The following is a 24,846-nucleotide window of genomic DNA, read 5'->3' on the forward strand; positions in this document are numbered from 1 at the left end:
TGAAGGGAGAAGGTTGTAGGACCAACACACACCTACTTGATCCTGAATCCTGAAGCTATAGAAGTGTTTACTGGGTTCCTTGTATTTCATGCATGCATGCTGGCTGCTCACTCAGCAGCCTCCCAAAGACAGCAACAGAGGGTCATGGGAGACATTGGGGGAAGGAGGGGAAGATGCTCTAGGAACCCCGAGGCTACCTAGGGTACACAAGACTGGAAGGGGGGATGGCAAGTGAGGGATGTAAGGGGATACAGAATGGAAAGCCTCTGAAAAGCAGACTGCATGACTTTTGCTACTTAAGGAATGATTTGATTGTTGCAGTTGATGTCACCCTGGATGCTGACACGGCTCATCCCAGACTGGAAGTCTCTCAAGATGGGAAGAGTGTGAAAGATACTGGCAATATCAGAAATGTGCCCAGGACAGAGAAGAGATTTGATTCCCACCTCTTTGTTTTGGCAAAGGAAGGATACACATCTGGGAAATACTATTGGGAAGTGGATGTTGGAAAGCGGAGAAACTGGGATGTGGGCATTGCCCGGGAGCCCGTGACTCGTGAGGGGACACTGACTCTGTCCCCAGAGAATGGCTTCTGGGTCATAGGGTTAGCGTTTGGGCGAGACTACTGGGCCCGCACAGAGCCTTGGACTCGTTTGGCTGTGAGTGGGAAACCCAGAAAGATTGGGATCTTCCTGGATGTCTCAGTCAAGAAGCTGTCGTTCTTTAATGTCAAAAATGAAACACATTTGCACACTTTCACTCTTGGTGGTGCTAGCAGCCAGGAAGAGAAGTTCTTTCCCTTCTTCTCTACAGGGTCTACTGCAACAAAGCCTGACACTGAGCTCCTGAAAATAGTCCAGGAGGCTGCTGATGATGAATAGTACACTCTTCATCAAGGAGCGTATAATGTGCAGCCGGTGACCAGGCTGTGCGCTGTCAGAAAGCCCCCTAATTTGTGTATCTTCCGTCATTTAGTGTATGACAGCAAGTGGGCAGAGAGAAGACCATCAGCTATAGCAAAAAGCAATGCAAAGGAGCAAATTTTATCCTCACAGAAGGAAGCATGCTCTAGAAATGCTGTGAGTGCATTGGCATTGCTAAGCATATTGCCTCATCTTCTTGCCTTTACACTTATTTCACAACAGGAAGAAATGAGAGGGACTCCAACTCCCTAGCTATGAGCATGACTTTGGGAATACTTGCTAATTTGTGAGCCAGGATAATTCCTGACCATTTGCAAGACAAAATAATAAAAGCAAAAAAGAACGTAAGCGAAGACTGAAATACGAGTAACTATTCAAGTTTCCATCTACACTGAAAAACGTCACAAGGATTGTGTTATGAATCCTTCACGACTTAAAGAAGAGAAAAATCACGTACTGTAAAAGTGTATCCATATGAAGAAGGTTTTGCTATTCTTCAGAATTACTACAGAATCAGGGTCCACATTACAAGACACCTTCTTGTGAAAAAGTAACTGTGCTGTAAGATATGTTGCCTTTCTATTTAACAGTTGGTCTCTGCTCAGCTTTACCTCTATCTGATTTTTAAGTGTTCTGCAATCTAGAACAACATTTCAAACCTGTGCTACAAGTCCAAGGAAACTATTTGCTGCTTTCTTTCTGGTAAAACTTCAGTGAGAAAGTATTTTTATAGATGCTTTCCACCAGGAAAAAATGAAATATTCTCATATTCCTGCCCCGTCTCTGTGCTTTCCTAAGGATCACTTGGCAAAACATGCACGGCTGTTACTAACCTTGAATTGATTAATTGCTGCTGAAAAATACGATAACATTATTCTTTTTCAGTATTTCTACTGTAGAGTTTTATTGTTCTTATGAAAAAGTTCTGTAACCATAGTGATGAATGCTTCCAGTTAAATCTCTTTGCCTTATTTCACAAAACCTGGTACAATCATGTAATAATTATATTATTGTATAATATTCTATATAGTAATATATTTTTGTATAAATGTTTTAGTATCCATATAAAATACAAATATACCGTCTGCACTATATTGTCCCCATTGGCTTAAATTTTGGCCTTTACTATCTTTCCACTTAACTTTAAATTCAATCGTTTCTGGAAAAGTTTGTGTCTATGACTTTTTTCTCCCTCCCCCCCCCCCATATCCCTTCCCCTCCCCCTCCCGGTTTCCCTCCTCCTCCCCGTTTCCCTCCCCTTCCCTCCCTTTCCCTTCCCTTCCCTTCCCTTCCCTTCCCTTCCCTCCCCTCCCCTCCCCTCCCCCTTTTTCCCTTTAATGCACTTAAGCCTGTATACCCCCTTGCACCAGGTTATACGCAGAAGTTGGGCACCAAGTCAATACCCACTGGGAGACTCAGTCCTGTTAATGATGTTGTGTAGTTACTGACGTAGGCATCCTTTGTGGGAAAACTCGTGCTTTATGGCTGAAACCTGCACAGACCCTTGTGCACTTCCTAATTCTTCTTTGCCATTGCCAAATACCTGCCGTGGACAGACAAGTCCTAGTAGGCAGTGCAGACATTCATCCACCTGCTCCATGTATCTTGGGCCAGGAATCGCTCCCTGGAACAGATGTCTTTAGAAGGAGGCCAGTAGCTCAAGACATCCTCTCTAACTTACATGGGCTAGGCGGACTCTTCACGTCACAGGGAAGGGGACCTTCTCTGCTCAAAAGTTTACAGCCCCTTCCACCCTCGTACAATGCACACCTCGATGCTTTGAGGCTTCTGACCTCTGTGATTCAGGGATGGTGTTAGGTGGGGTAAAGAGCTTGCTGGAGAGAGCTGCCAGCTGCTGAAGGGAGCTGTTGCTGAGCAAGTTGTTCTGGGAACAGGCTGAGACAAGGCAAGAAGGAGTAGCTGGGGCTACAGCAGAATGCTGAAGTGCTTTGCGGAGCTGTTCTCCATGGGCAGCTGTAGGTCACAAAGCCGTGCTCAGGAGTCTTGACACCCCTACTTCTGCTACAGCATCCAGTAGGCCCGAGCTGGCCTCACTGTCACAGGATTAATTTTTACAAGGTAAAATTACACATAGGTAGTTTTCCCCACATCCACCTGAGCAGATGAAACCCAGACAAGGAACAGCTGCTGTGCACCCAAGCCCACATCTGCCTCGGACCATTCTTTTGACACATGCAGAAGATATTGTTCGCCATCTTCAGAGGAGATGACAATTGGCATTTCAAGGGGCACGAGGCACCAAAGCTTTGGGAATGGGTTGAGCTCCAAGGGTCTGAATATGCCATTGGGTCCTAGCCCTGAAATCAGGCAAGCACGTTTCCAGCCATTGCTTCAGGCTGTCATGTGGGTGCCTTCCAGAGCCCACCAGAAGAGGCAGCAGCTCCAGCAGGTAACTCATCCTGTGCTGCGGATGGTGCCTGAAGGAATTTCAGTGCAGCAGCAGATTCTTGGGCAGTAGCTACAGGAGGACCACCATACCATGCCTAACCTTTGCAGGCTGATGGCAGGAATGACTTCAGGATCAGCAGAGAACTGTATCTGCTGACTCTGTAACTGATCAAAAGTGGCACGGTCAGAAAAGGCTGCTTTCTGCAGAGGGTATGAAAGAAAAATGTTCTTGCAAGCTGCTTCTGCCTCAGTCATGTTCCCATCAATGTCCCAGCCTCAGCTTTAATGGGGACATTCCTCAACACAACACCTCCCGAAGAAAGCAAGGGGAACAATCTCAAACACTCAAACATCAACTGTTTTCAGTCCAAGGTGCAGCAAAACCATTTATACATCAGACTTAACCTGCTCAAGCTTTTTTTTCACTGGAAGGAGAGAAGGGTGGCAGGAGCCATCTGATACTTCCCCACCTCAAGAAGCAGCCATTAGGTGCACTCCAAACCAGTCACGATGTCAGCTGAGTAAATTTTTGCCCAAGCAGTAGCTCACATACGAGCCATAACTCTCAGGACTGCACACAGCTGTAATCTGTACCTGGGCTTCACTCCCTTCGAGGAGGAGGAGACAAGCAGGCGTGATTTCCTGGAACACATATTATTTTCAGGACTTTCTTGGAGTGGTACAAATCCTTCAGCCAGTCAGGGAACAGCAGTGTGCTAAAGGCTCAGCCCAGTCTAAAGGCCCAGTCTTTTATGAGCACTGCTTCCTGGAACTGCGTAAAGTCCAATGACCCTGAACACTGCCTGCCCGTAACTCTGTGCCGTTATGGTGTAAGTGAAACCCAGCTCTTCTCTGGAGAAACAGGATGGGAAGTGCCTTCTCCCAAGGTATGTTTTTGCATTTTCTCCATCTGTTCTCTTTGATTCTTTAGGAGTTCATAGCTCCATCACTCTGTTGCAAGGGGAAAACATCCTGAAGATGTGAGTTGCCTCGGTGTCCTATGCTCTCTCTTCAGATGACTGGTTTGTCAGGAGACACTTCATAGACAGCAGATATCTAGTCACTGTAGGCAGTGGCACATCACATGCCAAGACTTGACTCCCTTCACTCTAGAGCGGATATTGTCATGGGAATTCGACCTCAAAACTCGAGCGGTGGCACCAGCTTTATCCCTGCACACTGACATTTCAGCGTCCAATGCTGGGGAGATCTCCACGTGCACTGGATGTCTAGGTCCACCTTACGGTTTGCATGAAGCTAGCAAAGATGTGCACGGGGGGCTTTAGACCATCTTGCAGCAGATGTGGGTTTTTGAAGGCTTCTCTTCAGGGTTTCTCTTCCTCCCTTTGCTTAACCTGCTTTCCTGGGATGCTGCCAGGTTAGCTCTGCCAGCCTCTCAGGGTTCTCTCCAGAGCTGTTCTCCAGCAGACATGAAGCACGAAGAGGGTGCTTTTATAGCTACCTTTTCACTGATACACGTATGCACTTAAGTGTTTACTCATGTGCATACATGACACATTTCCATTGTCCGTTCTTCAAATCCCATGAAGCTTCTCAGGCCATGTCTGCTGGGATTGGAGTGCCTTCTGGGACCGGATTTCTCTACACCTCGCACTTCAGAAATGCTCTTTTGAAATGCCTCCCCACACCAGCACAAACACACACTCCCAGGGGCACACACACACACACACACTTTTAATGGCTGTTGGGAGCACAGCTCAGATGACAAGCAGGCAGCAAAGTGCAACTCAGCTGAGAAAAGAGAAAGAGATATGAACAACAGAGCAGAATAGGCAGGAACGCCTTGAGCAGAACTCCTTCCCTGTAACAAGCAGAGCAGTTAGCATTTCTCACTTCTCATGCAAGCTCTGCATCCCTTCTCTAAAAGATCTTCTCAGATCTGCCAGGCTCCTCTATGGGAAAGCTTGGTAAAGCTACTGCGGTAGCAGGGCAGTGTGCTCTTGCAGGCAAGTTTTGGCCCCAGGAATGTTTGAGCATCTTCAGCTGTCAGACCACGTGCCTGGCCTGGGCAAGTGGCCAGTTGTGCCACGGAAGTTCATCCCAGGAGAGCTCTGAGATGAGTTCCACAAGGGCCAGTCAAAGCCTTGAGAGAACAGCCTCTTGTGCCTGTAGAGGAAGAAAGAGAGGCTCTGTCAGCATGCTCTTCAGAGCACCTCTTCAGGCTGCTGCTCTGAATCTCCGGCTGGAGACGCCCTTCTCTGTCGACTCTGAAGAAACAATCTTATGGCGTTTCCACTTGCACAACATTTCTAACACTCTGTCCCTGGGCAAAAATGTGCCTGGGGTCAAGCACCTTCTTCTTCTGCACTCTGCAGATTCAATTTTCACCCTGATTCACTTTGACCAAGGAAAACTTCTGTGCACAGCTCAACTCTCGGGGAGCTACACTGGAGCCAAGGTGTCGCGCAAAATAAGAGAGTGGACAGTTCTCAGTCCACCAGATAATCCTGCAGCCCTGGCTTTCCTTTCTCCACTACGGTGCACACGAGACAACTTCTGCTGGGAGGAGCGGGCATGGCTTGCACACTGGGTTGTCAGACAATGAGCAGCATGACAGGAGGAAACATTGCTCCTAGAAAAGGGCTAATACTTGTCCTTGCATTGCAGACTGAACTTGGAGAAAAGGGCTGAGGAAAGCAGAAGACCTGAGGACATGTCTTGGCAACGTGGTAAGAGTGAGCTGTCTTCTCCTCAACTGGGGACTAGAATGCTCTATAAAGCCTGAATCCCTGGGAGGAATCAGGAGGGCATGGGAGGGAGGAGCAGCCAGCTGGGCTGTGAGGCAGACAGCAGCACAGCTGTTGGAGAGGAGTGCTGCCTTCTTCAGGGGGGGCTCATCAGGAGTAGCCTGAAGCCCCAGCTGTCCTCAGTAATGCTCACCTCCAGCCCTATTGTGATGGGGGGATTGGGCTTTTCCTCCATGCAAGCAGAAGAAAGGCTGGAGCTAGGGGTGAGGCTCCAGAGCTGGGCTGAGTATAAAATCTGGAGATGGCTCCAGTGAGTACTGTGTGAGGGGAAGGGAAGGAGCAGAGCAAAGCACTGGTGAGGTGGGAGGAGGGAAGGTCGGAGTGAGGCAGTGATTGTAGCCCAGGGAAAAGCACACGCAGCGCTGCAGATCTCAGTTGGGACTTCCAGGTGCAGCAGAGGTTTTGAATTTGGGCTGGGTAGGATAAGGAGCAGTGTCTGCTCTGGGAGCAAGGCCTTTGCATCTTTTGAAACCTAAAGCCCTTTAGGCGAGAGGGCAGGGAAAGGGAAACAACCGAACTGAGCTTCTTCTTCTGTTTTCCCTTCCAACGTGACTGAAGGTCCCGAAGATGAGGCCAATGCATTGCCTGTCAAACAACGAATAGAACACTTTGAGCAGCTGAGTAAGTATTCTGGGTGCCATTCCAATTGGCTGTGTATCTTGTGTTCCAGCTGGGTGCTTTGGGGTGGGGTGCTCATTCCAGGTGGAAACGTGGCCTGCGAAGGCCTGTTCCCCTGAGGCAGAAACACACAGCTCCCCTTAGAACCCCATCATGCAGGGCATAACATGCCCTGCACGATGGTGGGATTCAGCTGTTCAGGAGGGCCCATGACTTTGGAGTCACACCGCTCATGCTCTCGTGAACTGCACTGCTCTCCACTGCCAGTGGAAAAGTCAACTGCAAAAGTGAGGCCACATGTTGAAGGTGAAGGTAAAGCCAGCCAGTCACGCTGCTTCCCTGCCCTCCTGGACCGCAAAGGAATAGAAGGATCATCGCGTGCTTTAGCAGTGCAGGATGTCACACTGCCCAGGTGGAGAAACGTCCAGTGTGCACGCTCCTGTTGTTGCTCGTTCAAGCAGCGTGGCTGGAGGGGAACATCAGTCACCTACTGGGGGATGCTTGCCAATGACCATGCCCTGTCCTCAACGTTAGGGTCCCTCCTGTGGCCACCAAAGAAGGTGAGGTGCAAACCAGGTGGCTGTGGCTAAGGGCTTACCACAGTGCTTGGGCTCTCTTTTGGCAGAGACCAGCCAAAGCAAGGCACAATTTGGAGCAAAGCTGGGAGCAGCGGAGTCACCAAGCACAGCTCGGAGCCACCGCTCAGAGGACATTGCAGGGGCAGGGGGGCCAGATGTCAGCCATAAAGGAGAACATTTGCCCCTGCCAGGAGGAAGGGTGGACTCGCAGGAGAGAGGCCCGAGTCTCCATTCACAGCAGACCGATGAGGAAAGAAGACCAGAAAGACAGGGAACACGTAAGTAATGGTGACAGTTGGCCTGTCAGCCGTGCCTGTCATTTGCATGAGCTGGCTGTATGTCGTAGCCATGAAAAGAGGTCTTTCTTGAGCAAGTCCTTCCTTGAGCAAGGAGGGGCCATCACAGAGCACATCTTTTGGCAACAAGGCAGCACAGGGAATGCAACTCAGCTGTAAAGTGACTTCACAGGGGAGAAGGGAACTTCATGGCAGCTTTCTCCCGCCTTCCTCCCCCATGAAGTTCAAGGTTCTCCCTTCTGCCTGCAATTGCCCTTCGCAACAGGCTGCTCTATGAGGAGGGCCCACCTTTGGATGCTCTACTCTTGCAAGCTTCTCTCTGGTCTTGTGCATTACTGACGAGGCTGCCCACCTGTTTCCATCTTGGCTCGCCAGACGATGTTCACACTCGTGCACCAGCCCCAAGAAGCAGGCATCACTGCCTCTTTATTTCCTGTTGCCCAGTAACAGCTTCTGCTGTCTCTGCTGAGCAGTGCCATCACTGGGGCAGGCGGGCCTGGGGGCATGAGGGGGCAGGTTTGGTGCAGCATGCAACTCGGGGTGATCTGTGAACCTAGCACTAACGTGAGGAGGAAGCTCACCTGAGACTCTCACCCTTTCTTTCCTGAAGACAACAGAAGAGGAGGAGGTGGACCACCATCCAAAGAGGGAGAGGAGATGTCTCTGAGCACAGGTGAGTGCTGGGAAGACCTCTGTTCAAAGCACACACTGCTGGCAAGGCAAAGATGTCCGATGCCGCGCTGTTTCCTCCAAACCAACTTTGGTGATAGAGAGCATTAGGGGGCGTTCCCTGGAAGTTCAAGTGCAGAGAAAGCTTTGGAGAAACGGAAGGCATCTTCCAGAGCAATTGGCAGCACAAGAAAAAGGACCTGCTGCAGAGGCAGGTCTGGCTTCCTAAACGCACCCAGCTCATGCCATTCTCTGGCATGCCTCTGAGGCCAGCTGAGAGACGCGTGAGGCTACAGCAGAAATAACCAAAGTGCTCCTGAACACCCATGCTGTGCAAAGTAGGATGTAGACATAGTGCTGAAAAAGAGCTAAGGCAAGGCTTTCCCCACTGTTGCTCATTCAAGTGGCATGGCTGGAGGGGAACATTAATCACTTCCTTGGGGAACGCTTGTAAATGACTGTGCCTTGTGCTCAGTATTACTGTCTCTCCTGCAACCACCAGAACAGGTGAGCTGTAAACGAGGGGGCTGTGGCTAAGGGCTTACCACAGTGCTTGGGCTTTCTTTTGGCAGAGACCAGCCAAAGCAAGGCACAAAGCGCAGCCAAACTGGGAGCATGGGAGTCACCAGGGAGAGCTCAGGGACACCATTCAGAGCACACTGCAGGGGAAGGAGGGCCAGAATCTCAGCCACAGGGAACACAGGCAATAATACAACTCCTGCGTGTGCTGGGCACACTGGGCTTTGGCGAGGAGGTCTGTTTTGTAGCACAGATGGGCACAGGGCTGGGTCTGGGAGGCAGACAGCAGCACAGCTGTTGGAGAGGAGTGCTGCCTTCTTCAGGGGGGGCTCATCAGGAGTAGCCTGAAGCCCCAGCTGTCCTCAGCAATGCTCCCCTCCAGCCCTATTGTGATGGGGGGATTGGGCTTTTCCTCCACGCAAGCAGAAGAAAGGCTGGAGTTAGGGATGAGGCTCCTTAGCTGGGCTCAGTATAAAGTCCAAGCTTCTGCCTCGAGGCAGGGACCTCTCATGCACTGAGAAAAGGGGAGAGTGCCAGAGATGAGGAGTGTGGCACAGGACACAGGAAGGCAAACACAAACATCACTGAGTTGGTGAACATCATGAATCCCATTCAAGGGAGGCTGAGATAAGACAGAGGGGAGTGCCTGGGCAATCTCTCTTCCTGCTCAAATACCTGCCATGCTTGAGTTCCCAAAGGAGTGAAGGAAAGGTGCCCAGAAATTGTCTCCTAGGCTAATGGTCCTTTTCTTTCTGATACGTGGTCTCGGCCTGTCGTCCATTCTCTTCTGGTGCGTGCCCTCCAAACACACTGAAGCAGAGATTCTGCGTGGCCATAGCCAAAGGGAGGTTGTGAAGTTGCCGGTGAAAAGCAGCGGAGTTTCTGGAGAATGCAGGCTTTGGTTTGACAGCATTTGGGAAGGGTGTTGGAGGAAAGCCCTGCCCTCACCGGAATCTCACTGACCTAGCGATACTCCTCCGCTTCCTAATACTGCTGCTCCTCCTCCTCCCTCTCTGACTGCACCTAATCGTACCTCATTAGAAGTCAGCAGTTCCTGTGAGGGTGACTGAGCACTGGAACAGGCTTCCCAGAGAGGTTTGGAGACTCTGACCTGGAGCTGTTCACAAGGGCCAACTGTATCCCTGGTCATTCCTAGATCTCATGCGTAACAGTTCACTCTGACCTCCGCATTATGGTGTGTTGGCTCCTCTGGTCGAGCGTGAGGACAGGATTTAGGTCAGAGATTAAAGAGCCCCAGGTAGGGCCTACGGTTGTCGTTTTCAGCCTTGTGGTGGTAAAGTCTGGCCTCCAAATGGCCTCTGAACTGTCTGGCCTCTAAATCATCAAAAGCATCTCTCGCCTGACAAAAGGCTGAGAGCACTGGGGCTGCTCAGCCTGGAGAAGAGAAGGCTGAGGGGGGATCTCACCGCTGTGTCTAAATATCTGAAGGGAGGCTGCAAAGAGGACATGGCCAAACTCTTCTCAGTGGAGCCCAGTAACAGAACAAGAGGAAATGGGCACAAACAGCAACACAGGAAGTTCTGTCTGAATCTATGGAGAAACCATAGATTTTTTTTTCTGGCAGGGTGACTGAGCACTGAAACCAACTTCCCAGAGAGGTGTGAAGTCTCCATCCTGGAGCTTTTCACAAGCTGTCTGGGGAGGGTCCTGGGCAACCTGCTCTAAGGGATCCTGCTAGGGCAGGGGGGCAAGACAAGGTGATCCCTACAGGTCCCTTCCGACCTCGGCTGTTCCGCAATTCTGTGATTCTGTGAAACGCCATTCCAGAAGGACACGGATCTGCAGGAGGTCTGGCATTAGCCCTGCCAGCCCTGCGAGGACGTCTCAGAAACACTGTAACTTTCTGGTGTTTCCCTCTTTTCTCTTTTGGTATTGCAGAATGTCAGCTCCGAGTGCCCAGTGTACAGATTATATAGAGGGAGGGATAAATAGTATGTGTTTATTTTCTCTGTAATTACGCTCACTTCCAACAGCAGGCTTTGCATGGCAGCTAGACATTCTGTGCAAGAGGCAGGAGCTCCAAGGGAGACATCCTTTCTCATACAGCTTGGCATCTGCTAGTCACCAGCGGCCATTCTCTGTGCTGCATGACAAAAATAGACCAGGTGTTTCACTGTCTGCCTGCGCGTCGAATTGTACAGAAAACCCAGTCTCGCGCATCGTTGCTGGCTTCCTGCCAGGAGCGTCTTCATTTCCCCCAGTGGGGAAGTCGAGCTAACAGTGGAGAGGCAAGTCAGAAGGCACTCTGCCCGGGTGACAGGGAAGGCGTAGCGAGCAGGCACCCTGAGAGCAATGCCTCGGGCTCTTCAGCACCCAGGACTCCTTCTGCACAGGGGCAAGGCAAGGGAAAGGGAAGGGTCTTAACTAAGCTTCCTCTTTCTCTCCTCCTTTTCTGGTCATATAAAGGTAATGTCCAGGGCACCAGGACTCTCTCCTTGCAGGACTTGTAAGGACAAACAAATATCTTTGAACATGCAAGTAAGTCTGCTGGATGCAATTCCTGTTGCGTGTGGCCAGTTACATGTAAAAAGCCACAGAGTGTCTGGAGGACTCAAATTTTGCTTTGACAGAGTTTGGGAAGGGTGTCAGAGGAATGCCCTGCACTGGGACAAAGCCCATAGTCTTGGCAATACTATGGCTGCTCCTACTCGTACAGAATTCAAAGGCAGCAGTTAGATGTCTTCCAAAGTGGACAGAGGGGTATGGTAAAGGAGCTTGACCTCCGCCAGGGTACGGAGAGTAGTCAGCCACAGCGCTGACTGTACCTACCCCTGATTGTTGTGGATCTATTCGTCATTAACTCATCTGAGACACTTCCATCACTATGACGTCTGCACTGTGGTGGGCTGCTGCATTTGACCAAGTGTGGGGATGGGGTTTAGATCAGAGATTACAGGTCCCCAGTTCAGTCCAACTAGTGCTGTTGGCAGCATGGTGGTGGTACAGCCTGGCCTCCAAATGCCATTCCAGAAGGGCATGGATCTGCAGCAGGTTCCGTGTCACTCATGCCAGCCCGGTGCGAAAATCTCAGATACCCTGTCCTTTTTCTTTTCCCCTTTAATTTACTTTTGGCATTCCAGAACATCCACCCCATGTGCTCATGCTACAAAATATTGAGAGAGGTCAGAATTACTTGGAGGGTCTCCATAATGCTGAGGGATTGTGGCAGCACAGTTTAACTGTCTGCGATGCACACTGAGTGAGAGTCATAAGCTCAGACAAGCTTACCCGAAGCAGTGCTTTGCTCTTTGAACATTCCTCATGCTCCAAAATGAAAACATCCTCCAATCTCATTGAACAAGGATTCTCTTGAAAGACTCACTTTTCCAGACCCTGCTCCAGCACACCCAGACTCTGAATACTGCCCCTCAAGTCACCTTCTGCCTGCCTTTTGCAGGCAGGCAGGGCAAGCCCAGAAAACTAGCGTGTCACCAGTTTCCCAGAATGAACCACTCCCTTCCAGCTGACATAACTAACACCTCCACTTGTCTTTTACGCCTAGCTCTATTGCCCCACAAGAGAAGTCTGAAGGTCTAGTCAAATGTTAGCACCACCATTCTACCAGAACAGAGTCCAGTACTTCTCAGAGCAACCTGACAGGGGAAACTGGAAAGTCAGGCAAGACGTAACCAGTGCTGACAGAGGATGTGTATCATCAACACTGCCTCTGCACCCCTGTATTAGCTCTCCTCATTCTACCTCTGCTACATGCCTTATCTGCCAGTCGTTCTTAGGGGAGTAAGAAGTGCCTCAATGCCCACATGCAAAGGCCACAACATCCTGCTTTCCTCTCTTCACTGTAAACAGTGCAGATGGAATCTAGGCTTTCAGACACATACGTACACACGCACTCACACACACACACACACCACGTTTTGCAGAAATTCTCCCCACTTCCCTGCTGTCAGCTCCCCTGCTGGGGCTCAGTTGGCTGAGTTCTGAGCTGCCTGTGGGCTTTCCTTGCTGCAGCAGGACTAAGAGGCGCAAACCTGATCTCTGTCCCTGGGGTTTTCCAGAGCCACCAGGAGAAACCCCCAAGCAGCAGGCTTGGACCTCAGCACATACCCTGCTTGGAGCAGGAGGTGCCCCTGGAGAACTGCCAAGGTGCCTTCCTGACAGGAACATTGTGTCGTCTGAGGAAAGAAGCAGGCCAAAATCCCAAGCCACAGACAAGATTCCTCCAAGCCTACAAGCTTTCAGAGGAATTTTTCAGAACACCAAGTGCGTGGTGGATAGCTCCAGTGAGTATCGTGCGAGGGGAAGGGAAGGAGCAGAGCAAAGCACTGGTGAGGTGGGAGGAGGGAAGGTCGGAGTGAGGCAGTGATTGTGGCCCAGGGAAAAGCACACGCAGCGCTGCAGATCTCAGTTGGGACTTCCAGGTGCAGCAGAGGTTTTGAATTTGGGCTGGGTAGGATAAGGAGCAGTGTCCGCTCTGGGAGCAAGGCCTTTGCATCTTTTGAAACCTAAAGCCCTTTAGGCGAGAGGGCAGGGAAAGGGAAACAACCGAACTGAGCTTCTTCTTTTGTTTTCCTTTCCAACGTGACTGAAGGTCCCGACGATGAGGCCAATGCATTGCCTGTCAAACAACGAATAGAACACTTTGAGCAGCTGAGTAAGTATTCTGGGTGCCATTCCAATTGGCTGTGTATCTTGTGTTCCAGCTGGGTGCTTTGGGGTGGGGTGCTCATTCCAGGTGGAAACGTGGCCTGCGAAGGCCTGTTCCCCTGAGGCAGAAACACACAGCTCCCCTTAGAACCCCATCATGCAGGGCATAACATGCCCTGCACGATGGTGGGATTCAGCTGTTCAGGAGGGCCCATGACTTTGGAGTCACACCGCTCATGCTCTCGTGAACTGCACTGCTCTCCACTGCCAGTGGAAAAGTCAACTGCAAAAGTGAGGCCACATGTTGAAGGTGAAGGTAAAGCCAGCCAGTCACGCTGCTTCCCTGCCCTCCTGGACCGCAAAGGAATAGAAGGATCATCGCGTGCTTTAGCAGTGCAGGATGTCACACTGCCCCGGTGGAGAAAGAACACCTTGGATTGAGGGCAATCCGGTCCTCCGGATGAGCTCTTCGTAACGTCCAGTGTGCACGCTCCTGTTGTTGCTCGTTCAAGCGGCATGGCTGGAGGGGAATATCAGTCACCTACTGGGGGATGCTTGCCAATGACCATGCCCTGTCCTCAACGTTAGGGTCCCTCCTGTGGCTACCAAAGAAGGTGAGGTGCAAACCAGGTGGCTGTGGCTAAGGGCTTACCACAGTGCTTGGGCTCTCTTTTGGCAGAGACCAGCCAAAGCAAGGCACAATTTGGAGCAAAGCTGGGAGCAGCGGAGTCACCAAGCACAGCTCGGAGCCACCGCTCAGAGGACATTGCAGGGGCAGGGGGGCCAGATGTCAGCCATAAAGGAGAACATTTGCCCCTGCCAGGAGGAAGGGTGGACTCGCAGGAGAGAGGCCCGAGTCTCCATTCACAGCAGACCGATGAGGAAAGAAGACCAGAAAGACAGGGAAGACGTAAGTAATGGTGACAGTTGGCCTGTCAGCCGTGCCTGTCATTTGCATGAGCTGGCTGTATGTCGTAGCCATGAAAAGAGGTCTTGCTGGAGCAAGTCCTTCCTTGAGCAAGGAGGGGCCATCACAGAGCACATCTTTTGGCAAAAAGGCAGCACAGGGAATGTAACTGAGCTGTAAAGTGACTTCACGGGGGAGAAGGGAACTTCATGGCAGCTTTCTCCCGCCTTACTCCCCCATGAAGTTCAAGGTTCTCCCTTCTGCCTGCAATTGCCCGTCACAACAGGCTGCTCTACGAGGAGGGCCCACCTTTGGATGCTCTACTCTTGCAAGCTTCTCTCTAGTCTTGTGCATTACTGACGAGGCTGCCCACCTGTTTCCGTCTTGGCTCGCCAGATGATGGTCACACTCGCGCACCAGCCCCAAGAAGCAGGCATCACTGCCTCTTTATTTCCTGTTGCCCAGTAACAGCTTCTGCTCTCTGTGCTGAGCAGTGCCATCACTGGGGCAGGCGGGCCTGGGGGCATGAGGGGGCAGGTTTGGTGCAGCATGCAACTCGGGGTGATCTGTGAACCTAGCACTAACGTGAGGAGGAAGCTCACCTGAGACTCTCACCCTTTCTTTCCTGAAGACAACAGAAGAGGAGGAGGTGGACCACCATCCAAAGAGGGAGAGGAGATGTCTCTGAGCACAGGTGAGTGCTGGGAAGACCTCTGTTCAAAGCACACACTGCTGGCAAGGCAAAGATGTCCGATGCCGCGCTGTTTCCTCCAAACCAACTTTGGTGATAGCATTAGGGGGCGTTCCCTGGAAGTTCAAGTGCAGAGAAAGCTTTGGAGAAATGGAAGGCATCTTCCAGAGCAATTGGCAGCACAAGAGAAAGGGCCTGCTGCAGAAAGGAAGCATTGGTCGGAGGAGAGCTTTGCAGAGTAGAGGCAGGTTTTGTTTTCTAAACGTACCCACCTCATGCCATTTAGAGATTACAGATACCCAATTCGGTCCAACTAGTGCCACTGGCAGCATGGTGGTAGTATAGCCTGGCGTTCAAATGCCATTCTAGAAGGGTACAGATCTGCAGCAGGTCCTGTTTCACCCCTGCCAGCCTGGTGTGAAGATCTCAGATACACTGTTCCCCTTTTCCCTTTGTGTTCCGGAAGGTCCATCTCATGTGCTCATGCTACAAAATATTGAGAGAGGTCGGAATTGTGTGGAGGGTCTCTGTAATGCTGAGGGAATATGACAGCTCACTATACCTGTCTGTGATGTGCCGTGTGCACTGAGGACCAATGCTGGTACAATTTTTCCTGGCCTTAGTTCCAGTGGGGCTGCAAATCTAACCCTAAAAAAGCAAAGATTTACTTTTACTCCAGTTAGAGTGACACAAGCATTTCAACACTAAATACTCCAATTACTGCAAATTCTCATGTCTGAACACAAAAAGAGTTCCGGAAGGCGTGGATCTGGTGACATATTTACGCCTTTCTGCATCAGTGTGCTCAGCCTTTCAATGCCCTGTGATACCAAGGTTGAGTGGTGAGAGCTTTCCCGCTGAACCGGGAAGAATGGCACTTGTGGCAAGTCATCATCTGGATTTCTGTATTGGTGGAGCAGCGTGATGTTAGTGGGGGTTCCTCCTACTTGGTCTTGGATCTGTTGAGGTTTATCTTCACCCGTTCAAACACAGTCTGCTTCCTCAATCTTTCTTTTCTCATTGTGTCGTACACCTAGTTACATAAAGATCTCTCTCAGACCTTCCTCATAAAGGATGTGGGGTGCATTAGGAAGACTGAGAGGTGGGCCTCTTCAGCCTGGGGAAGAGAAGACTGGTGTGGGGGGGTGGATCTTATCAATGTGGATAAGTATCTGAAGGGAGGGTGTCAAGGGGACGGGGACAAACTCTTTTCAGTTGTCCCATGTGGCAGGACAAGAAGCAATGGGCAGAAATTGAACCACAGGAAGTTCCGCCTGAACGAGAGGGGGAATGTCTTCACTGGGAGAGTGGCAGAGCACTGGAACAGGTTGCCCAGAGCGGTTGTGGAGTCTTCTCCTCTGGAGATATTCAAGGCCTGCCTGGATGCAACCCTGTCTAACATGCTCTAGGTGACCATGCTTGAGCACGGAGCTTGGACTAGATGATCTCTAGAGGTCCCTTCCAAGCTTACTGATTCTATGATTCTATGTAACGTTTTCAAGCAAACCACTATGCTACCAGGTAGAGTAAAGCTAAGAAAAAGTTTGCCAAAAGAGAGAAACCAAGAGAAAACTTCAAATCCAGATCATACAAGCCACTGAGGTAACACAGTGTCCCATCACAAGCAAAAGGCAACACTGTATTTAGCAGGGTATGACAGGAACCACTTAGAGGTGGATAAGAGGTAATTTCTTGATTCATCCCAACTGCACAGGAAATACATAGTGAAAAATAATTCAACATTCTATTTCTTCCCACATCAGGAAAAATAGTATGAGCTTCAGCAAGGTGACAGTTTCTCTAACAGAAGTAGGAAGGTGCAGACGAATAGTTCAGCATTGGAACCCTAGCCAGAAAAGCCTGGTGGAGTACTGCCATATTCCAGCATTCTAAGCAGTATGATACATATTTTATAAAATAAAATAATCACCTCCATAGACCCTCTCACAACATAGAATTCAAAGCAGGCCCACGCTTTCTTCATTTAAAAAAAAAAAAAAAAAAAAAAAAGGACACAGGGACTCAGTACATTACTAATAGACATGCTCTAATCTGCAGAAGGACACCTCAGTGTCCCAGTGACACCTCTCTTGCCCCTCAGGAAAGGCAGTGGAGAGAAAGGCAACAAGGGAAATCATACAAGAGGAGGTGGAGAGGATTCTGAGTAAGAAGCTGGCCACCTTACAGAGCCACGTGGAAGCAGCCCCACGTGCAACGCCCCCTCCAGAGGAACTGGCCTACCCCTGGACTTCCACCCTGCACGGCCTCTCCCAGGAAGTTCAAGCTCTGCAGAGATCTTTGGAGAGCATGCAGGTGTCCCTGCAGCGTGACCGCCAGCACTCCGCAGCAGACCTGGAGGGCATAAAGTCCCAAGTGGAGAAAGCAGCGCAGGGCTCCTGGTCCGAGAGCAACGTGGCAGAGCTGGAGAGCAAACTAGGTGAGCAGGGACATCTTTGGTGCGGTGGGCCTTCACCTCCCCAAAGCTGGAAAGGTGTGCTCTAGCCACAACATGCTCTGAGCTGCTTCTGGGCACGACCATGCAAGTAGCGGAGAATCGCAAGCCCTCCCCGACAGGGTGGCTCCTGGGCCATACTGCCCAGCACTGTCCACATGAGGAGGCGGGAAGCACAGGTGCCCAAGCTCCCTCTCCATGCCCTCCGTTTGGAAGGCAGTCTGAAGCATGGCCTCTCCACTAGCCCTGTTTTGGGACAGACATCTCCCTCTGAGCTCAGGCATGTCCCCTACCAAGTCCTGCTTCCTTCTCTGCCTTCCTCTGGTCACCTCCCGCAGGGACAAGGGTGCTTCTCACCCACAGGCCAAGGCACCTGTGTGGAGAAGGGAAGTGAGGGGATTTCTCACTGCCGTCCTGACTGACGTGCCTTTGTGAAGCATTCAGGCACGATGGCCATATGAGGCCAGAGCCTTTGGGAAGCCCCACTGCTCTTCCACAGCTTACGGAGTTCCCAATCACACCTTGTGGGGTTTCCCTCCTCCCAGGAGCATACTCCCCACAACAGTGCTCATTCCCAGGGAAAGGGCAGTTGACAAGCTGCCCGCTTCACACTGCCGTGATCTCTTGAGGCAAGTGCTCTGTGCTGCGCAAGTGAGAGATGGGTTTATTTTATTGCACGTGAAAATGAGGCCCTGTCTGTTAGAACGACGTGATCTCATCAGCAGAAAGGACACCTCAGTGTCCCAGTGACACCTCTCTTGCCCCTCAGGAAAGGCAGTGGAGAGAAACACTGCAAGGGCCCTGGAAGCCATGCAGGAGAAGGTGGACAGGATTCTGAGTGAGAAGCTGGCCACCTTACAGAGCCACGTGGAAGCGGCCCCACGTGCAACGCCCCCTCCAGAGGAACTGGCCTACCCCTGGACTTCCACCCTGCATGGCCTCTCCCAGGAAGTTCAAGCTCTGCAGAGATCTTTGGAGAGCATGCAGGTGTCCTTTCAGCATGCCCACAAGCACTCCGCAGCAGACCTGGAGGGCATAAAGTCCCAAGTGGAGAAAGCAGCGCAGGGCTCCTGGTCCGAGAGCAACGTGGCAGAGCTGGAGAGCAAACTAGGTGAGCAGGGACATCTTTGGTGCGGTGGGCCTTCACCTCCCCAAAGCTGGAAAGGTGTGCTCTAGCCACAACGTCCTCTGAGCTGCTTCTGGGCACGACCGTGCAAGTAGCGGAGAATCGCAAGCCCTCCCCGACAGGGTGGCTCCCGGGCCATACTGCCCAGCGCATTCTGCATGAGGAGGCGGGAAGCACAGGTGCCCAAGCTCCCTCTCCATGCCCTCCGTTTGGAAGGCAGTCTGAAGCATGGCCTCTCCACTAGCCCTGTTTTGGGACAGACATCTCCCTCTGAGCTCAGGCATGTCCCCTACCAAGTCCTGCTTCCTTCTCTGCCTTCCTCTGGTCACCTCCCGCAGGGACAAGGGTGCTTCTCACCCACAGGCCAAGGCACCTGTGTGGAGAAGGGAAGTGAGGGGATTTCTCACTGCCGTCCTCACTGGCATTTCTTTGTGAAGCATTCAGGCACGATGGCCGTATGAGGCCAGAGCCTTTGGGAAGCCCCACTGCTCTTCCACAGCTTACGGAGTTCCCAATCACACCTTGTGGGGTTTCCCTCCTCCCAGGAGCATGCTCCCCACAACAGCGCTCATTCCCAGGGAAAGGGCAGTTGACAAGCTGCCCGCTTCACACTGCCGTGATCTCTTGAGGCAAGTCCTCCGTGCTGCGCAAGTGAGAGATGGGTTTATTTTGTTGCGTGTGCAAAGGGGAGCCGGTCTGTTAGAGAGACGTGGTCTCATCAGCAGAAAGGACACCTCAGTGTCCCAGTGACACCTCTCTTGCCCCTCAGGAAAGGCAGTGGAGAGAAACACTGCAAGGGCCCTGGAAGCCGTGCAGGAGGAGGTGGAGAGGATTCTGAGTGAGAAGCTGACCACCTTACAGAGCCACGTGGAAGCGGCCCCACGTGCAACGCCCCCTCCAGAGGAACTGGCCTACCCCTGGACTTCCACCCTGCACGGCCTCTCCCAGGAAGTTCAAGCTCTGCAGAGATCTTTGGAGAGCATGCAGGTGTCCCTGCAGCGTGACCGCCAGCACTCCGCAGCAGACCTGGAGGGCATAAAGTCCCAAGTGGAGAAAGCAGCGCAGGGCTCCTGGTCCGAGAGCAACGTGGCAGAGCTGGAGAGCAAACTAGGTGAGCAGGGACATCTTTGGTGCGGTGGGCCTTCACCTCGCCAAAGCTGGAAAGGTGTGCTCTAGCCACAACGTGCTCTGAGCTGCTTCTGGGCACAACCATGCAAGTAGCGGAGAATCGCAAGCCCTCCCTGACAGGGTGGCTCCCGGGCCATACTGCCCAGCGCTGTCCACATGAGGAGGCAGGAAGCACAGGTGCCCAAGCTCCCTCTCCATGCCCTCCATTTGGAAGGCAGTGTGTAATGTGTGCTCTCCACTAGTCCTTTGTATGGCACACAGTTTTGAAAACAAGTCTCACTGGTTTCATCTTTTTTTGCCATCTCCTAGTAGCTAGTCTGTGTGCTCCCTTCATCCTCCAGGAGAGAAACCGCCTGTGTTTACAATGTCAGAATATCTTGGAGGGTGGGTAATTCGTGTTTCTGCCTTGACAATGACCAGGACCTTTTCTCGTTATGTATTCCTCCCTTGGTTTCCAATTGTATTAAAGCCGATGCTAAAAGAGCAAGCCTTTCCCAGTTTCCCAACGACTTTCCTGTTCTGCAGAATGACACTGGATCTTTTAGTATACTTCCCTACTTATAGAACAAACACATTTCTGCAGAACAGCACAGTCTATATGGGCCATGTATGGGCTATGTATTAACTGAATGAAGGCTGGGACTTCTTGACTGATCTACTTATTGCCTGCTTTATTTTTTTCCCCACAGAATTTGTCAAAAGGCAGCGTTACACAGGTAAGTATAAAGCTGATGGTGAACGTAAATTCTTGGAGATTACATGCAACTCTAGAAAGCATATGCCTGCTAATCAATTCAGAGAATAATAATCACGGTTTTATCACTTTTCCTTAGTCAAATCCTGCCAAGACTCTTACCATTTTGGCAACAATGTGGGAGTTTCCTGTATTAGCTACTCTAGCGCCTGTCTCCCATCCTGTTTCTACCCTCTTAGGAATTTTAGGATAAGTATCTATAGCTTATCTTTCTCCACTATATGTGCAACTCCTTAACCTTTAGATCCTTGCTAGAAACCTTTCAGATGTCTATCACATACATACATCAGCTGGGTAAACTGAAATAAGAAACTTTTATTCATCGCTGGAGTGTTGGAGCTCAGTATTCTTTTCTAATCTGTATTGATAAGTACCCTAATCTGGTCAGAAGAAACTACTGAAAGTTTTGCAAAACCTCTGCAGTATTTCACAGGAGTTAATTGTGGCATCTGAACTAAATTCCAAAAATCCCTCTCCAGATGAAGTGTCATTGCAGGGTAGGTGGAAAGAACAAGCCCGTTGACTGTCTTATACCTGTTTCAGCCCAGCAGGTCACAATAAAGGACAGGGAGAAGTTTTGTGAGCAGCTGGGGTTATAGGATTATTGCAAGCACCATTTAAATCAACTCATGAGCTTCACAGTTCAGTAATTTAAGTATTTGATCATGCTAACATAGAACAGGTTAAGCTGGAAAACTCACCACTACTGCAGGATCTTGAAAGATTTTTCAGGTTTCCCATGCCTCTGAGTGCCTGTATCATGACCCACAACTTGGAGATTCCAACATACACCATTTATACCAGCATACATAGAGTTTTTATTCCCTCCAGCATAATTCATGCTAGGCTCTCTTCCAGTTTATGAGCTTTTAAGCATACAAACTGCACACTTTGGAAACTTTGGATCTATATTTTACTATTTCTTGTGGACTATTGCATAGAGGAGTATCTGCATTGATTTCCAGGTGGTTTTCAGCTGTTTACAGGGTTGATTAGTTGAATATCTCAACAACTACAACTTACGTTTATGTCATACCATTCTTCCTTTTGGGCATTATGATTTCATGTCTACACTTTTGAAAAAGGTTGGCATGATTATCTTTTTTTTTTCTTTTTTTTTTTTTTCCAAAGAGAAAGTAACACCTGGCCCCTTTTCTCCCCTTATCCCTACTGACTTTCAAAGAAGAAGAAAGAAGGTATTAACTCCACATGCTCCTCCTTGGTGCTGAATGTTCAAGCCACAGGAACGTCTATTGGGTTCTTTGCATTTCATGCATGCTGGCTGGCTGCTCACTCAGCAGCAGCCCAAAGACAGCAACAGAGGGTCATGGGAGTTATTAGGGAGGAGAGGGGGAGAAGCTACAGGAACCCTGAAGCAGGAGGCTGCCTAGGGTACAGAAAAGTGGAGAGGGTGGGGGTGGCAAATAAAGAGGTGTATGGGAACAAAGCACAAAAAGCCTCTGAAAAGCAGACTGCATGACTTTTGCTACTTAAGGAATGATTTGATTGTTGCAGTTGATGTCACCCTGGATGCTGACACGGCTCATCCCAGACTGGAAGTCTCTCAAGATGGGAAGAGTGTGAAAGATACTGGCAATATCAGAAATGTGCCCAGGACAGAGAAGAGATTTGATTCCCACCTCTTTGTTTTGGCAAAGGAAGGATACACATCTGGGAAATACTATTGGGAAGTGGATGTTGGAAAGAGGAGAAACTGGGATGTGGGCATTGCCCGGGAGCCCGTGACTCGTGAGGGGACACTGACTCTGTCCCCAGAGAATGGCTTCTGGGTCATAGGGTTAGTGGATGGGCAAGACTATTGGGCCCGCAAAGTTCCTTGGACTCGTTTGGCTGTGAGTGGGAAACCCAGAAAGATTGGGATCTTCCTGGATGTCTCAGCCAAGCAGTTGTCATTTTATAATGTTCACAAGAAAACAGTTGTGTACACTTTCACCTTTGACAGAGACAGCAGCCAGGAAGAGAAGTTCTTTCCCTTCTTCTCTACAGGGTCCACTGCTACAAAGCCTGACACTGAGCCATTGAAAATAGTCCAGGGGTTTGATGATGATGAATAGTGCACTCTTCATCATGTAGGTCTAGCATGTAGAGCCACTGATCACATTGCTCTGTTGTCAGACTTCTGTCCGTCTGGGAAATTGAAGTGTTCTCAGAAATAATTATATTTTTAAGCTGGTGTATTTTTCCTCTTATTTTGTTTTCCTAATTTTTTTTTTCGTGTGAAGGGAGGGAAAAGAGCAACTCTTTCACTTTTACTCCCCACCTGTAGTATTTTCCTGATAATCAAATGACTCAATATCCAAGGGTGTGCTTAACTTTTAAGTGGCAATTGCTGATGAAAAAAAAACTTTAAATTTTTAATTTCTTTTCTCAGAGATTTTGAATGTTTATGGAAGTTGTGTATCACTAGAATAATGTCAACCTTTTAATTCTGTCTGGCTCTAATGTAACCGAATAATGTCCCATGTTCTGCATGGTCAGGATACATTGTTTGTTTTTGAGTACCTTCTGTTACAGTTAAATATTGAAGTACAACTGTGATATCCTTGCTCAGAATTCCATTATGTTTTTAACATACATATAAAGAGACCAATCGTATTCATCATGGAGGAAGAATCCTCCTGCAGGAATGTTCCTCTCTTTGCTGCTGTTCACCATGTCCTGACTCACTCAGCTCCTAAATTCTGTCTTTGAAGCAGGTATCCGAGGTTGGCCTTTGAAACTTACCCTTGAGTTCCCCATTGCTCCTGCACCCCACAAAAAAATACTGTATTGGTGATTCCTAGTGAAATTATCCTCCCTTGTACTAAGTTATTACATAAAATCTCTGGCAGACATATCTAAATGAATTATTCAGAGATGCAATCTCAAGAAGTAGTGGTGATCTTTATTTTTCCAGGCTAATCTTGGAGCTGCAACAGGGCCCTGCATGTGTAATACACTTCCTTTCCTACCATTTTTCAGAAGTGAATAAGCTATCTCTCCACTCTACATGGTGGCTTCTGGGACTCCTGCTCTGGGACTCTAAACTCCTCATCAGCTGCCAAAATCTGAGGTACAGATGAGAACAGAAGTCCTTCAGAGAACATAGGCCATTTCCGAAATCATTTCTTTAACTGAGAGTCAGGGTTAGAAAATTAATGCTGATCTGCCAATGTTGAGGTAGACTGAATGGTATCACCGCCACATCTTGATCATATAATATAGGCACTCAAACACAGTTCAAATGCAGAAGAGCATCCCAATCCTTGCAAAGGATGCCTCTGACAAGGACCTAAGCCTTATCCAGGAAACACTGGCATCCTAGACATAAATATCACACTGGTACTGCAGTTAAGAGGTGTGTGGGGAGGAAGATGATTTTACCTCTGCTACAGCACTGAAGGGGCCATACAGAGAAGGCAGAATTACTGAATGCCTTCTTTGCTTCAGTCTTCACTGCAAAGGGCAGCCCTCAAGAATCCCAGAGCCTGGAGACAAGGGAGAAAGTCTAGAGAAATTAAGTTTCTCTTGGACAGGGAGGATCAAGTTAGAAATCTTTTGCACAAACTTGACATTCACAAATCCATTGGCCCTGATGGGATGCACCCATGGGTACTGAGGGAGCTGGTGGATGTTGTTACCAGGCCATCCTCCATCATCTTTGAAAGGCCCTGGTGAACTGGAGAGGTGCCTGAGGACTGGAAGAAAGCCAATGTCACTTCGGTCTTCCAAAAGGGCAAGAAGGAGGACCCAGGTAACTCTAGGCTGGTCAGCCTCACCTCCATCCCTGGAAAGGGAATGGAACAGCTCATTCTGGATATCATATCCAGACACATGGAGGAAAAGAAGGTGATCAGGAATAGTCAACATGGATTCACCAAGCGGAAATCCTACTTAATCAACCTGACAGGCTGGCCAGCCTAGTAAAGAGGACTTAAAACTAGGTAGGAGAGGGGAGAGGGAGTGTCATACAGACAGGGTAGACAACAAAACACAAGTTGGGTTGGGGGGGCCTCCAACGGGTGCATGCAGCTGGGGATGTGTATTTGGGACATGGCTATGGGCGACCCCTGTACACCCTTCCTGGGAAACCTGCAGGCATGACCACCTCTTTAAAATGCATGTATACCAATGCATGCAGCATGGGGAACAAACAGGAGGAGCTAGAGATCTGTGTGCAATCGCAGGGCCATGATCTCATTGCAATCACGGAGACATGGTGGGATAGCTCACATGGCTGGAATGCTGTCATGGATGGATATATGCTTTTTAGCAAAGACAGGCCAGGAAGGCAAGGTGGTAGAGTTGCTCTTTATGTGAGAGAGCAACGGGAACTCATTGAGCTCTGCTTAGGGGTGGAGGAGGAGCCAGTCAAGATCAAA

The 24,846-nt window shown here is 49.8% G+C and overlaps 1 protein-coding gene across 1 annotated transcript in view; it reads left to right on the forward strand.

Annotated features, from left to right (window-relative positions):
* LOC134149744 (uncharacterized) overlaps window positions 1–22,539 on the forward strand; it is a 77,875-nt gene extending 55,336 nt beyond the window's left edge. Inside the window, 10 exon segments of the mRNA XM_062592950.1 lie at window positions 322–555; window positions 7,344–7,574; window positions 8,203–8,265; window positions 14,086–14,316; window positions 14,945–15,007; window positions 17,106–17,441; window positions 18,226–18,567; window positions 19,352–19,693; window positions 20,400–20,426; window positions 21,980–22,539. Coding sequence (XP_062448934.1) covers window positions 322–555; window positions 7,344–7,574; window positions 8,203–8,265; window positions 14,086–14,316; window positions 14,945–15,007; window positions 17,106–17,441; window positions 18,226–18,567; window positions 19,352–19,693; window positions 20,400–20,426; window positions 21,980–22,539 — 2,429 coding nt within the window.
* The last annotated feature ends 2,307 nt before the right edge of the window (window positions 22,540–24,846 follow it).

The sequence above is a fragment of the Rhea pennata genome, chromosome 21, assembly GCF_028389875.1.
Source record: "Rhea pennata isolate bPtePen1 chromosome 21, bPtePen1.pri, whole genome shotgun sequence".
NCBI lineage: Eukaryota > Metazoa > Chordata > Aves > Rheiformes > Rheidae > Rhea > Rhea pennata.